This window comes from Nannobrachium achirus, assembly GCF_963921795.1.
Source record: "Nannobrachium achirus genome assembly, chromosome: 9".
NCBI classification, from domain to species: Eukaryota; Metazoa; Chordata; class Actinopteri; order Myctophiformes; family Myctophidae; genus Nannobrachium; species Nannobrachium achirus.
In genome coordinates, this window is record NC_137818.1 from 27,633,251 (window position 1) to 27,648,320 (window position 15,070).

The 15,070-nt window shown below is 39.7% G+C and overlaps 1 protein-coding gene across 1 annotated transcript in view; it reads right to left on the reverse strand.

Moving 5' to 3' along the window:
- cntn3a.1 (contactin 3a, tandem duplicate 1) overlaps nucleotides 1-15,070 on the reverse strand; it is a gene marked incomplete at both ends in the record, with an annotated part of 119,490 nt that overhangs the window by 27,772 nt on the left and 76,648 nt on the right. The window contains 2 exons of the mRNA XM_080732658.1: nucleotides 3,245-3,420; nucleotides 5,569-5,696. Of these exons, the coding sequence (XP_080588784.1) occupies nucleotides 3,245-3,420; nucleotides 5,569-5,696 (304 nt within the window). The remainder of the gene's footprint in view (nucleotides 1-3,244; nucleotides 3,421-5,568; nucleotides 5,697-15,070) is intronic.

A 15,070-nucleotide genomic window follows, 5' to 3' on the forward strand; every position in this document is an offset into this window, starting at 1 on the left:
TTCCGTCAATGTGTTTCAACGAGAATGGAGCGTTTTTTTGCAGAAATCCTCTACTGGCATGAAACCGCTTCATTCTCATTGAAATGCATTGGCGGAATGGGGAATCCACCCTCATACGTTCTTTGGTGTGGGTGCTAACAAGTAAAAGTCCGGAATTCAAAGTGTACTTGAGTAAAAGTACAAAAGTATTGGGATCAAAATGTTTTCAAATGTGTACAAATATTTTGAAAATGGCAGATCTATAAGCTCACAATGCGTCGCTTCGAGACACATAGTGAGCTTGTAGATCTGCTATTACAGTAAGTGGTTAAAATGTATGTTTTGTGATAATAATCTAAATCTACAAAGTAACCTGAAAATAAAGTTTTCAAATAATTGTAGTGGAGTATTTGGATTTGAGATGTAGTGGAGTAATGAAAGGTACTGAAAATTGGAAATACAAGTAAAGTAAAAGATACCTCAAATACTTAAGTACAGGGCTCTAAGTAAAGTACGTAAATTTAGTTACTTTACACCACTGAGGGTGGGTGGATAGATGGATGGCTAAACACTTCAAGTACAGTACAGTACATCTGCATATTGTTACTGTCAGGCAGAAACCTTGTATCTCTGTTTTCCCCACCCAGTAAATCAATGCCCTACTTCATCACTCAAAAGTAGCGATGAAATGCAAGTTTATGATTATTAATGAACTTTATGCTTTTGCTGATATTTGTTATTTGAATGGAAACTATTTTCAGCACATAGAGTAAATAAGGAAGTAAGTTTGCTCTGTAGATCTTGCACATAGCAAAATGTAGAAGGACAACGTCAGATCAGATCGTTTGTGTGATTGTTCATAATAATAAATAATAAAAACCTTTATAGCGAATATAACTATTTGCCAAAAGCCTGAGTGAACAAGTGGCTCCTCAGTGCGGACTTGAAAGAGACCAATGTTTGCGTCTGGCGAATCTCCATGGGGAGAGAGTTCCAGAGGGCAAGTTCTGTTCATGTTTGGCCAAATTAGATGTCTAAATGCTTATGCTTGTTTTGAAATAACTTCGCGATAAGCTTTGGCCCCATCAGATTGACAGCTGCACAAAAGTCCTCAACATTATGGCAAACAAATAGTTATTAATGACATTTACAACTGTACTTGTTTCTTTTTATTCTAAATTGACACATTTAAGTGTAGTGGGGCGAAGGACTTCTAGTTCTATCTCCAGCTTTATTTTGCCAGTGTCCTTCAGGAAGCCACCATGTAATATTGTGAGACTCTCATAAAGGGGCTGTGTCTGCAACACAGAGATTTTCATTTTGCTGTAATAAAGTGGGAAGCAAGAGTGGGAGTGATTCATTTAGTAAGACAGATCTGAAAGACTCTGCCCCCTGCCCCAGCAAACAGGGACTTGTTGTAATTCGCAGCACCTTTACATTGAAAGCGCTTTACATATAAGCATCGTGGCCAGACGGTATCATACAGTCACTTTTCATCTTCTCCAGGTGCTACAATATGTAAAGCCTATGCTGTTTTGATACATAAAGACATGTCAAGCCCACCCACTCCCCATGTAAAAAAAAGCTAGCAATATTGCAAGCATATACAGTGTGTTTTGTTATTACTTATTATAAAAATAACAAATATCCCAAGTGTATAGAATTGATATGAAGGGGGAGGCAGTACTTGACTGGTGCCTGTGCTGTACCAGCTTATTAAAATGATTTTGCAATGACATGTAATAATTAAGGCTACAGTATCTTAGAAACAGAGTTCCATGCATTCATCTGCTCATTAATTTACACTGAAAAGCTTCCTCTAAGTTTGCTCTACAAGGGAACCGAAAAACGGAACCAACAAATGACACTGCTCACAAACAAATTACTCTTATCTCTGTTTTAGCCTCTGCCAAACAGATAATGAAAGTCAATTTAAACTGTTTGAAGCCTGATCACAAATCCTGAGTAACCAGCTTCCCAACCACAACATGTCAACATCATGTCAAGTGTATGGTGCACAGTCAAGTGCTCAACTGAACTGTGGAGGTAAACACAATTATGAAGCACTTGCCGCTGCTCGTGATCAGAGTGAAAGCAGAATCAAGCTGAGGTGATGAGAAGCCAGGACCTTATAATTGCTTTTCCTAATTAAAAGAGAAATATATTTAGTGCTAGATGATCAAATCTAGCGCATGACTGAGCATTGAATCATGAATTCCTTGGCTGCTTTTGTCAATAGAGGAGGTAGTATCAAGCGTAACAACCCTCTTGTTGATTCTAAAAAAAGAAAAAAGCTGAACAACGAATTTGATATTATTCATAATGAACAATAATTCAATACTGTACTTCCCGGAAGATACGGTTGATAGAAAGCTAGATCGAAAGACAGGTGAAATGAAATCATCATTTGAATGGCTCTCATCTGGAACACTTTAACCCTGCAAGACCCGAATTAATTTCTACTGGCCAAAAAAAATTAAAAAAAATCAGATGGTGTTGTAGGAGTCCTAATCACAGGAAAATGTAATTTAAAAAATGTAATAATGTTTTTGTAAGGTTTTATAGCCATAAATCATAAATCATAAATCATGCTCTAATTTGCATTTTGGGGATATTTTTCACAATATTAACATATGCACGTGTTCTTGACATTCTAATGATCACGAAAAAAAATATTACAGGCATTTTACTCCTCATGTTTTAGTGAGGAATAGCTTCAGTTAAAAAGTGAGATGTTGTTCGTCCAGATGCTGGAATTTCAACTTCTCTGGGAGGTGTGAATGTCAGTCTCTGTGGGGGGTATTTATATGCAAATATCGTGGCCAATGGCATTGTAATACTAAACAATAGGATTTAATGGTGGTGTTAATGTGAAAAAAGAACAGGAAAACTAATTATAACATTTTTTTAAAAATGCCAAAAAGCAACGCTGGGCCTTGCAGGGTTAAAGAGAGACTTGGTCAGGACAGGTAGAGCCAAACATTGATACTGCAAGTGCTGTACTATACAGTACTTTAAACAGCCAACAACACACTTTAGCCAAAATAAATCGTCAGCTTCTATAGCTCAAGACAGGAGAGCACATGGATGAGATGTTTAAATTCTATAATATAGCAAGTTTGCAACAATGCACTACAAGAAGCAGGCGCAGACCATGTCACCATGATACATGATCTGTGTTACATACCCCCCTCTCATTCCCTCGGAGAGGGGCTTTGAAAAATAACCTCAGGAAAAGAGTGCAAGATGGTACGAAGGCACTCACACTGCCGACTTTCTCAAAATAGCCTCCGTGAGCTCCGAAGTGGATGAGCTGCTCATTGAAGAACCAGGTGAACTTGAGCTCCAGCGTGGGGTCGTGAGCCACCTGGCAGGGCAGGACAATGCTCTCGCCCACTGTGACATCCAGGTGCCCCGCTGGACTGGTGATCACCGTTGGCTCTGGGAACACATGGTCATAAAACAGGACAGGGTTACGAGGGCAGGCGTAATGCACCCAGCGGGAAAAGGCATTATATATAATGTACAGGTTCCTCCACAGGCTGTCCATGGTTCCTACACATAGTTCCCTTGTTATTTCAACTGTCAAGAACAACAAAACAAAAAAAAAACACTGTCATGAACCTGCTTGGTAAAATCATCTGGCTGTGGGTGTTAAGCACAACATAATGACAGATCTCAGGATATATTAATTTCATTTCCTCCAGTTATTTAAATTACATCCCTCTTGGCAATTTTCATAAATTGAAGCATGGTTGGATGCATCACTAAAGACTCATGGGGGGAGGGGAGAGAGAGAGCGAGAGAGAGAGAGAGAGAGAGAGAGAGAGAGAGGAAAAAAAGAAAAGGAAAAAAAGGAGGGATCTAACATTTCCACAGGTCAGAGCAGAGTCTATAATTTGCTTGTGTGTGTGGCTAGACAAAGAGCCAATCCTATTTCAACCTCAGCGTGTGGCACATCAACATAATCTTTGGTCTGTCTCCACTGGGTGTCTCATTTAACAGCAGCACAGTGCAGAGAGTATAGAATGATCTGAGAGGACCATACAGCAGGCCCATTGTGAATTATGCATGCATGTCATAAGCATCTAATGGACAGGCAAGCCGACACAGCATGTCAGGGGGAGTAAAGGTCTATATTCGGCTCTGTCAAAACAAGCTGGCTTGTTTATCTTCTTCCCCTTTGAGGGGAACTGACGTGGCTGAAGTGGTACATTTCAGGTGAGCCACAGGAAAGTTTGCCACAAGGCATGCAAAACAAGAGAGGGGCTTTTGCTGAAGCTTTGACCATCTCATCCCACAGTTGTTACACTAATCTCATGTTAAGATTGACAGCAGGGGCCCGCTGGTAGCATACCACTTAGGCATTGCCACATAGGCATGGATGCCTGGCGCTGGTTCGAATCCCGATCCGGATGACCTTTGCCACGCGTCACTCCCCATCTCTCTCCCATTTCCTGTCAGTCTACTGTCCTATCAATAAAGGCATAAAAGCCCAAAAACAAATCTTTAAAAAAAAAGATTGACAGCAAATGTTGGTCCCTACAGTACGGTGTTTTCTTTCTTGGTGCGATAACATGCAGTAGCCTATGCGTAAATATGGGGAGGAAACAATTTTGGTATGAAACAATAATGTGTTTTCATGTCTTGTCATTGTGGCAATTGTTTAATCTTTACAGTATATTCCTTTATTTTCCTTCCATCATCATAGATGACGATATGGGTTACTTACATATCACATTCTTCTTTTTTATGTTCAGATTATGTTGCTGTTTTGACTTGATTAAGAATAAGAATTGTTGACAATGTTGGTATATGAGAATTCTGGGTTTCTACTATTCAATAAATTGATTACATTAGAATTTCTGTTATGCTTGGTATTTCATCCCTCGGATGAACTGCAGACTGTGAATACAGTATTTAAACCTCTGACTTGGTACTGGAGAAATGTCATGAATATAGTCAACCAATACTGGCTAGAAATGTACACATACTGTATGTATAGATAAGGCTCTTCTTACAGGCAAAACGGCTTGGGAAAAAAAGAGAAAGTGGAGATGGGTTTCAACAGTATACGAACCAATTTGCAATTCAAGATTTGTGAGAAGGAATTAGCAAAAGGCATTCTAATAGATCACTGTTGTTGACTCTGCTCTTTAGAAAGGTCTTGAAAATTCATTGCGTTGCAGAAGAATGTAATTTAAATGGACTCAAATCTTAAACAAACTGAGGATGACTTTTAGCCACATGGGCAAAATGTATGAATTAAACATTAACACATAGAAATGCAATAAATCTTAACCACGGAAAATCAACTAATTGTGAAGTATCTCTGTCATGTAAATGAAGAGTAGCATTTAGAGTAGCTCTGTGTCTGACTTAAAATGCAGAAGTTATTTCTGTGTTTATAAAAAGGGCAGAATGAATAGCTAAGCCTACACTGGTATCACTAATCCATCAGATTAACACGAAAAGCCTTAGGAAATAACCAATCCCCTCTTACAAACCACGATGCAGAATCAAAAGCAGTTTCCACTGAAAGCAACCAGTGCCAAAGTTGGAAGATAAACCAACAGAAGAACTGCTCACCTTTAACCAACAGGCTGCCGGCACTGCTCGCCACGCCAAACTGGTTCCTGGCAACGCATGTGTAGAGGCCTGCATCCACTTTACTAACATTGGAAATCCGTAGACTTCCATTATCCAAAACCGAAACCCTAAAAGAAAAATCACCATATTAAGTTAGTTGGCAGTGCACATCAGAATAACAGTTAAAAGAAAATACAAAATAGGGTAGCCACTCAATAAAGGCCAGCTACCAATCAATGGATCTACACCCATAACTAGTGAGAGAATGAGAAGCTATTCCAAACAAGCAAGCTTGATGTTCTAAAGCATTAAAAAGTTTAGCGCAAAGTTTATATCAGTGAATTGGCTCACCGTGCTTCAGTAGTGAGACATGAGTAGTGTTAGTGTGAAGAGTTGCATTTTGATTTCTCAGCATTTCACTTGATAGCGCTATACTGTACAGTATACTGCAAGATCACGCTACAGAGGGGGAGTCTTCTCCCAATCCCTTTATTCAGCACTTTTTGGGAACCTCATGTTTAAATGATGCATATGCAATAGGAATGAATGCACACCTTCACACACAAAGTTTGGATTTTTTTTAACATTAATAAAAGCACACTGACACAAGAAACTAAACTATTAAACAATACAACAAGTCTAAACCCTGCAAGCAGTCAAGGCCCTAGAATCTGCACTGCTCCTCCCACTCCAATGGAAATTGGCTTAAGGTTGGTGCTAGAGGAAAAGTCATAGACTTCACCAAAATGTGTAGAGTTTATCATAGAATCTGCTTATTAGCTAATGAAAAGTTGTACAGTATGTTGGCCTAAGGGTAACCCTTGCTGGCCACATTAAGTTTCATCATAAACTGCATACATATCATGTATGTACGCAATTGAAAATGTTGTCTTATGGCCCTGTGTGGCACTATAAAAAAGGCCATTTGGTCACCAAAATCAGTAGGGTCCATTCTCTAGGTAGCATGAATGCAAATGCATTAGTGAGCTTCATGGCAATCTGCCCATTATATTTCCAGATATTCCTGTGTGCAACTTGAAAATGTCAAAGAAAAAGTTATGCACATCCATTTGTCGCTTGTGCAGAAAAAGTATGCACAACAGCTTATAGCTCAAAGTTTTGTTTTGTTTTTTTCCTGTGCAAGAAGCATTAGCAAGTTGAAAATATGGCAAAATGGTGTCACTAGATCAGCAGAGGCCATCGCCTGGGGTCCACAAAGGTGCACAGAGAATGTCATGGAAATCTAGCCAGTAGTCCTGACCAAACACTGTATGCATATTGAGGATCCAGATGTGGACTATAATAACACTGTAAGAAGATATTCTCCCTAAATTGTAAATTGTAAGCCTTTTAATTATGACTGTGATTTCCAGTGTTAATGACACGCTGTAAAAAATGTTCATTTAACTCGAAACTGTTTTTTTCCTTGATCAGCACTTGATACGAGTAGTCTTCTCTCCAACATCCGCATATGGTTCACCATTTTAGAGTTGAAATATGGCTTCAGCATGCTACAGAGTAAGCAATGTCTGTTTTATATTAAACATATAAATTAATAAAAACTATTGAAGGATAAAGCATTTAATATGATCATTCCAGTGCAAGCAGTGGTGCATGGTGTTTTAGACATCTCATTCCTTGAATGAGATGTGCCGCTGTTGAGAACTGTAGAAATTTAACAAGTATGACTAAGCTACTTTACCATAATGAAAGAACTCCTAAATATATCGCAATATTGAAACGGTTGTATTTATGGTGCATTATGTTCACACATTATGACTTAACAGTGCCATTATTGCTTAAGTACTGTATAGGGAGAGCACAGCAGGCGTTGGCAATACATTTTGATTACGGCCCCTGCAGAGAGCTCACAATAACCGTAGCATTTATGTACAGTAGGACCATTTTTTTAAAAGGCATTTCTGTTTTTAATGCATTAAAGTGTCAAATGGCAGGAAACAGAGGGCAGAGAGCGGGGATGATGTGACATGGGTCTTCAGTAGATTTGAACCCAGGACGCTCCAAAAATACGTGATGTGCACTAAGTGGTTACAATTATTCCATTCCAATCCAATGCATTATTTTAAATAGAATAATTCTGTACTGTCAACATTAATGTCAACCACCAAACCTGATTGATTTATTGTACTGTATGTGGTATTTACAATATGTACATTTCATTTCATTTCATTTACCATTTTTATTCAACATCCATTCAGGTCTAATTAAAAGTGGAAGTGTACTGAAAGTCTTCTAGGCACAGTAGGCTACCGCAATATCATTTGATTTTAATAGCCACCAGGTGTTCACGAGTTCCCGTACAACACGCAAGGGATTATCCATGTTTTAGAGCCTCGAAAAAATGAAATAAGAATCATTTGAAAATGTTCGGCGAGTTATAGCCTAATTTAAACAATTTAATAGACTAACTTTGCTTTACTATATAACATCATAAATAATTGTAAAGTATCCCTAAATTGAAATTGTATTGACCCCCCCCCCCCCCCCCCCCCCCCCCCCCCCCCCCCCTTACATTGACATATCCGTTTCTGAATTTTTAAGAACCAGCTGATGTGTTTAAAGGTGTTGTTGTTGATATTTGTTCTACATTCCAATAATAACCATTTCTATAGACTAGAGGGTTTGTTCAGTAACAGGGGTCTCCCCGTGCTTTTAGGATACCAATTTCATCCAATCAGGAGCCAGAACTCATGATAAGTGACATTTTAAGTGAATGAACCTAAAAGTGAACAGACAAGATTTGAACTGGATTGGATAAAATTGTTGACCCGCCTGAGTCAGGCAGCAACCTTGTATCTCCAAGTTTCTCCATGTTTTTTCGTAAATTAAAGCCCTACTTAAAGGCTAGTTCATCATGTAAACTGTAAAGTGTCGCACAAAAGTAGTGAAAATAGCAGATCTACAACTACTTGTAGGTCGGCTATTTTCACTATGTTAGATCATTTTAAAAATAATAACACAAAAAAAAAGGAAGGTTTTGGACATACAAGGTTTCCACACGACAACGATGAAATGTATTTTCTGTTCACTAAAGAGCTGGAGAGACGGAGAGCCTGTTACTGAACAAATTGCTCTATAGGAAAGACTAGTATCAAAATAGAGAGATTTTTTACAAAACCGTTTCCTTTAAAAACAACAACAATGTGAAGAACAGGCATTCCAACACAATTACCCATGAACACCAACAATACTTAGGACCAACAATAGTTTGTCCCAAATTCTCACTAGCTATGATCAATCAATGATATCCAAGCCACTAAATTTAGTAGCCTAATAACTAAAAATGTGCTTACAGTCCATGTCTAATTTTATTACTGGTCGCCTTTCCTTTGAGTAAAGCATCTGCCTCCAATATTTCATGACATACTTTCAACATCAACATCAAGCTTAGATGTAAAATGATGATCAGACGGTGATTAAACAACATATTGTTGCTTCAATTAAGGCCTTTTTACGCAGGAAGGACTGACACGTCTAGTAATTCATTTTCAATGAGAGGCAAGCAGGCAGGTAGGGCAGTCTGACAGGCCTAGTGATACGCGGGCGTGATTGTGCTTGTCTCACGCACACACTGCCTGCTGTTTAAATGTGTTTAGGGATTTTCTCACAGGAAGCAACACTACATTTGCGTACCCACTTGGATTGGTCACACTGCGCTCCTTGTGTCGTCATGTGTCATGTCAAAAAAAGTTCATCACAATACAACTTTTGTGTGTAACGTGAGAATTTCACGGGATTGCACCCACTTGTCACTATGCCTGTCAGATTGCCCATTACCCAGATTTTCAACTTGCTCTGATGAAGGCCACGTGCACCACTTTTCAACATATCTTCCTATAATTGGTCCTCACTAATGTTTTGGCAAAAAAAATCCTACTCAGTCTGTGTCTCTTCTCTTCTCTTCGTTTTTTGTTATTTGTTATATCCATGAGTTGAATACCTAGGACTTCCGACGTAAAAAAGACTGTAAAAAGACTTATTTGGGATGCTCCATTTAGGCAGGGTGTTTAACTGTACTTACTGTACTACATTATTTTAATGTATTGACTATACTTGTTATGTTCTCCACTTTTGTCTAATAAAATACTCAATCAATCAAAAAAGGTCTGTGGGCAGTTCAGAAACCCAACAGTGATTTTTTTTAACAGGATTTAAATTTTTATTATCGCAAGGACAATGGCTTCCATTGTAGCATAGTAACTTTTCAGGAATAGAAAGCCTGCAGTTTCTATTAGCTTGGATTCCCCATCGATGGTGTCACTGGTAGGTGGGTTTCTGAACTGCCCATAGGCTATAGCCCTCCTAAGAGACACAGACTTTGTTTTGGCTATGTTATCATGAACATTACTGAGGACCAATTATATGAAGATAGGTTGAAAAGTGGTGAAGTCGTCCTTAAGTGAGTCTTGCATCTTGCTTGCACCTTTATTTTGGAGTGCCTCAAGGCGAGTTGGCGAGGATGGGCTCCGCCTCCAACACCTCTGCCCCATGACCCTCAACAGAGGCTGTTCTGCATGCTGAGTCCCCTCTCTTCTACCCTCTGTAAACCCACGACTGCGTGGCCATGCACAGCTCCAACATAGTGGCCAAGTTTGCGGACGACAGTTACAGTATAGGCCTGATCACTGACGACGATGAGACCAACTACAGGGGGAGAGTTGCAGAACCTGACACAATGGTGCCATGAATATGTCCCGTCTCTCAGCATCAACAAGACCAAAGAGCTGATCGTGGACTACAGGAGGACGGACAGAGGGCACAACCCCATTTTGGTAGACAGCACAACAGCGGAGAGGGTCACCGACTTCTAATTCTTCAGCTTCCAAAATCACTGTGAAACTCGCCCGGGATGTGCACTAAGGCCATGTGGTGAAGAAAGCTCAGCAAAGGCTCTTTCACCTCAGGCGAGGTTTGGCATAAGGCCCAAGGTCAACAGGCCTTCTATAGAGGCATACACATACACAGATGGGAAATATTTCAAAGTAGGAACTATGCACACAGCACCTTCAAGCACCTCAGTGTGTACTTTGCACTTGTTCTTACTATTCTTAAGAGTTTTACTCTTGTGTTTCTTATATTATGAGATTTAATAATTCAAATCTTTACTCTTGTTGCAGAAGGTTTGATAAAGCATTTTTTTAATGTTAAATAAGCTTTGATGAAACACATGCAATGCTCAAAGATACTTTCTAATATATAAAATATCAAGCATGTCTGAAAGCCAGCGAGCTATGATTCATATGATCCATTCACTCATTTATTCATTACTTTATGTCTAGTGTACACATTTGATCACACCTGAAGCCTGTCTTTTCTTTATTATCACAGCGCTTTAAATCCTCAGAAAACATTTTCCAATTCCAATCTCCCTTAATCTTTGTGGCCTTGTGTGGTGAATAATATAAGGAGCATTAAAGGAGCATCATACTCGGAGTCGGTTCAGAATTTACATTATCTGTTTGGATCACATCAGTGGTGAATTGATGTTATAATTGTATACTGGTAGATACACCAGTTATATTATAAGGAAAATATATATAAAAATATAATGAAAGTGGAGAAATAAAACAGGGAATTCACAATGCTGACATATGGGATGATGATATTTCTTCATGATGATATGAGATATTCTGAAAAATCCAGAGAGAAAGAATAAGTGTAGTGAAACTTTGGCAATCCCCCCCGAATGCCATTATTCAGAGAAGGACATAAAATCTGACATATAATTCCCGATGCATTCTGTGTGTCAAAATGTGTCCTCTTGCATAGGCTGGTGTAGCTTTTCCAATGCCTTTGAAGCAAGCTCAACACATTTGCAATTGTCCCTCTTAAAATAGAACGATAGGATTCAGCATTTCAAAAGTTTTGCATTGCAGTATGATGGAGGAATATTTTCTTGTTTATCATAATTGATTCTGAATTTGTTCAATGCAACATTCGGGTCCTGATGTAGAACCAATTTATAGTCATGATAACACACAATTTCAGCATGAGAGAACACATGACAGCGGGCTTTTAGATCAACATCACTTTTGCTTTTTCAGTGCATAACGATACAGTAACAACATGCCATGCATAGTATAAAGTTGCTATCCCCCCATCACCCTTTGTCAAGTCCCACCCGTTGTCCCGCCCCTCTTCACACCCATTGGTTGCTGTGTCTTGGTGGGACACTCGGTGGGACACTCCATCCACTACCATTTTAATGCACAACAGGTGCGTAGTCATACCCAGATCAGACTGCTTAAAACACCCAGCACAAGCCATTAACTACAACCATGAGGACATTTGCTGTGCTGCGATTAATTTGGCCAATGCCAAACAATAACTGCTAACATTTCTGATTCATGAATGCAGATGGTGCCTTACCATCTCATGGTGTGAGATAATTGATAGAAAGGCATACTAATGGTATGATATCATTGGCATTCAGTAGGATGTATAAACAAGAAAGAAGATTGATATACAGTATTAATGATGATGGTTGCTATGGGAACATGTTTTGTGATTCCTTTCATCTAGTAGAACTAACGGTTACCTCAAGAAAGGAGAGAAGAAAAAAATCCTTTCAAAATCTGGACTCTAAATGTTGAATAATAGCAGAGGTAAAAGCAAAGCAGGTTTATCTCTCGGAGAAAGAATGCACTGCAAAATTCACCAATTACAAAGGGTATGTCTCGATCATATGCTTATTCTCTGATATTGTCTATCAACGGTAGTTTTATCAGAATTTCCTGACTTAACATCCTTCGAAATTAATTAGTCCACTGAAAATGCTTATACTAGCAAACCCTGACTTTAAGCTCTCCTTTCGTCTTCTAAACTGCTCAGGAGGGTGTGATGGGGTTGAGCCAAATGTTTCAGACACGGTAACAGGCTTTTAAGAAAGATCTTACAGCACCCCTCCTCTAAAAAGATCCCTAGGAGGCAGCCTAGACCTTCCAACATGATCAGAATGGTCTGCTAAGCCTACAAGGCTGAAAGAATTAAAATACATTAGCCCTCTGCTACAGCGGCCATCCCCAGGGGAGCAGCAAGTATATTCTCCTAACCGAGCCAAGGGCTTCCTTTTGTAATGGACCATAATAAAGAGTTATGGATATGAGATGTCACACGGATTAGACTTGGCATTAAACCATGCGGCCACCAGTGTCTGGCTTCCCCCTTATCAAAGGTAGAAGGGAATGGTGGGAGATGAAGGGAGATAGAGGGATTGTTTCCTCTTTAGAAATGCCTCATATCTCTCTCTCTCTCTCTCTCTCTCTCTCTCTCTCTCTCTCTCTCTCTCTCTCTCTCTCTCTCTCTCTCTCTCTCTCTCTCTCTCTGGGGGTGTTCTGTGGCAATTAAGGTGTTGGTAGAAATTTGTGGGGTACATAAAACCCTTGCAGTGAGATAAAGTAAACAAGCACTTCCTTTCTCCCGACCTTATTGGCTGGTGTTAAAGTGAGCTACAGGCTGTAATCTCACTCCATGGTTGGTCTCTCTATGGTACAACAAAGAACTAAGTGGCCGTAAAATGAAGAGGATAGATTGTGCAATAAAGGCAAAATAGAAAGACTTGGAAATTATTCACAAGCATTGCAATAATCAAAAGAATACAGATTGAAACATGCTTGTCTTATTGCTCATCCATCTGATCCCTTTTTTGGCAGTGCACTCACTGAACCGGTTAAAATAATGTCCAAGCACTTTACAACACATTCGACTTATTTTAGTTGAAAGAATATACATGGATTACATAAATAATAAATAAACAAATAAAATAGCAAACAATCAGGGTTGTAGTTCTTAGTTCTTAGTCTCTGGCGCTTGTCTTGCCACTCTTGGTCTTAAGTTCTTAACCACCAATAGTCTTGTCCCGGTATCGAAGGACTTGAACTTCACTATATTTCACTAAAGTCACTATATTTCAGTCTAATTGCCAATATTATGCCACTTCCTATTTCAAACTAATTGGCAATACTGTGCCACTTCCTATTTCAAACTAATTAGAAATATTGTGCCACTTCCTATTTTAAACTAATTGGCAATACTGTGCCACTTCCTATATCTGTTAGGAGCTGGCAGTGGTCAGTGCCCAAATTGAATTATGGTAAGCATATTATTGTTAACCTTGCCACTCCTAGTATAAGTGCACAGCAATCCTGTTATAAGGCTATCCTGTTATATTTGCCTGGCATATGAACTGTTGTGCTAGGACCACCACATGATTTGATAAACTAATCAGATCCCGCCATGTACTTAGTTGATTTGTTCTCCTCTCCTGCAGATCCTCGAAAACATTATCCCAGGAAGATTAGAAGGAATTATGGGTATTTTAGTAGAACCAGTGGGATGGATTAGTGCTGTGCCACTCCTGTAATAGCAGTGGTAGCAGCGGCCATCTCGATGTGGAGAAAAGTAATGCTAAAGAGCCAGGAACAGGGGAATTGGTTTGTGAGAGATGCTGCAATAATGCTAAGCCCCCAACATCTTATATTCAGCTCACCCTCTTCAGGGCAGGGCTGTTAAATCAAATCGCGAACAAGATTTTATTTTTTCTTTCTCTCCCACGTGTGCCATTGATGGTGCACATTACTGTATGGCTGTTTGGTTGGAGATCGAATCCCAGACTTAGAATGATTTTAGCATATGAAATTGGTGTGGGATTGCATTTTTCTTTCAGTGTTTCAGGGGAGAGGTATATTTGCTAGCGAGGTCTCACATTTACTCCTGCCTGCATTTGCAACAAATAATCTCTATGCTGGGACCATGGATTCCCATCACACAGAATGTATCCCCCCTGTTAACCATGATGTCTCAGGCTTGGTGCTGTATCAAGAATGAGCTTTGCTCCACCATGGCCACACTTTTCTTTAGCTTCTCTAATTTATGGGTGGAGGGAGGTGTGCGTGTGCGCGCACGTGTGTGCATGGTGGTGGTGGTGCATGGAGGCGGGGTTGTCTGAGTCTCCTGCTTCCCCACTGTGGTGAAGATGGATATCCGTGAGGCAAGGCACTGAAAAAGCTGCTGAGCCCGTTGAACAATTAATCCCAGATCAAATGAGAGATTCGGAACCCCGCTAACTCGCTGCGTGTACCAGCAGGTGTGCCTCGCCTCCTGCTTGGATTTCCGCCTGCACACATAAAGATGTTATCAAACAGAATGTGGAAACTGTTGCATCAGGTACATTCCTGTGTAGCAATGCACAGTTCTGGGTGCAATTAGAGCTGATATGGATCGTGTCTGAACGACTGCGCCACTAATGCATAACCCCGATACACGTTTCCAAACCATTGTCTACCGTTTGCTTCATGTTTCTGTGACAGTGGAGCAGCAATGTACTAGGTGGGGATTTTGTCGTATCACCTCGTCTCGACTAGCTGTGCAAATATAAGTGATGACATTTTAGAACCAGGGACCAAGGGAACAATCCCACTGAGCACGCCGTCTAAAAGTGGTCTAGTGGTATAGATTTGAAAGTTTTTTAGTTGTCTAAACT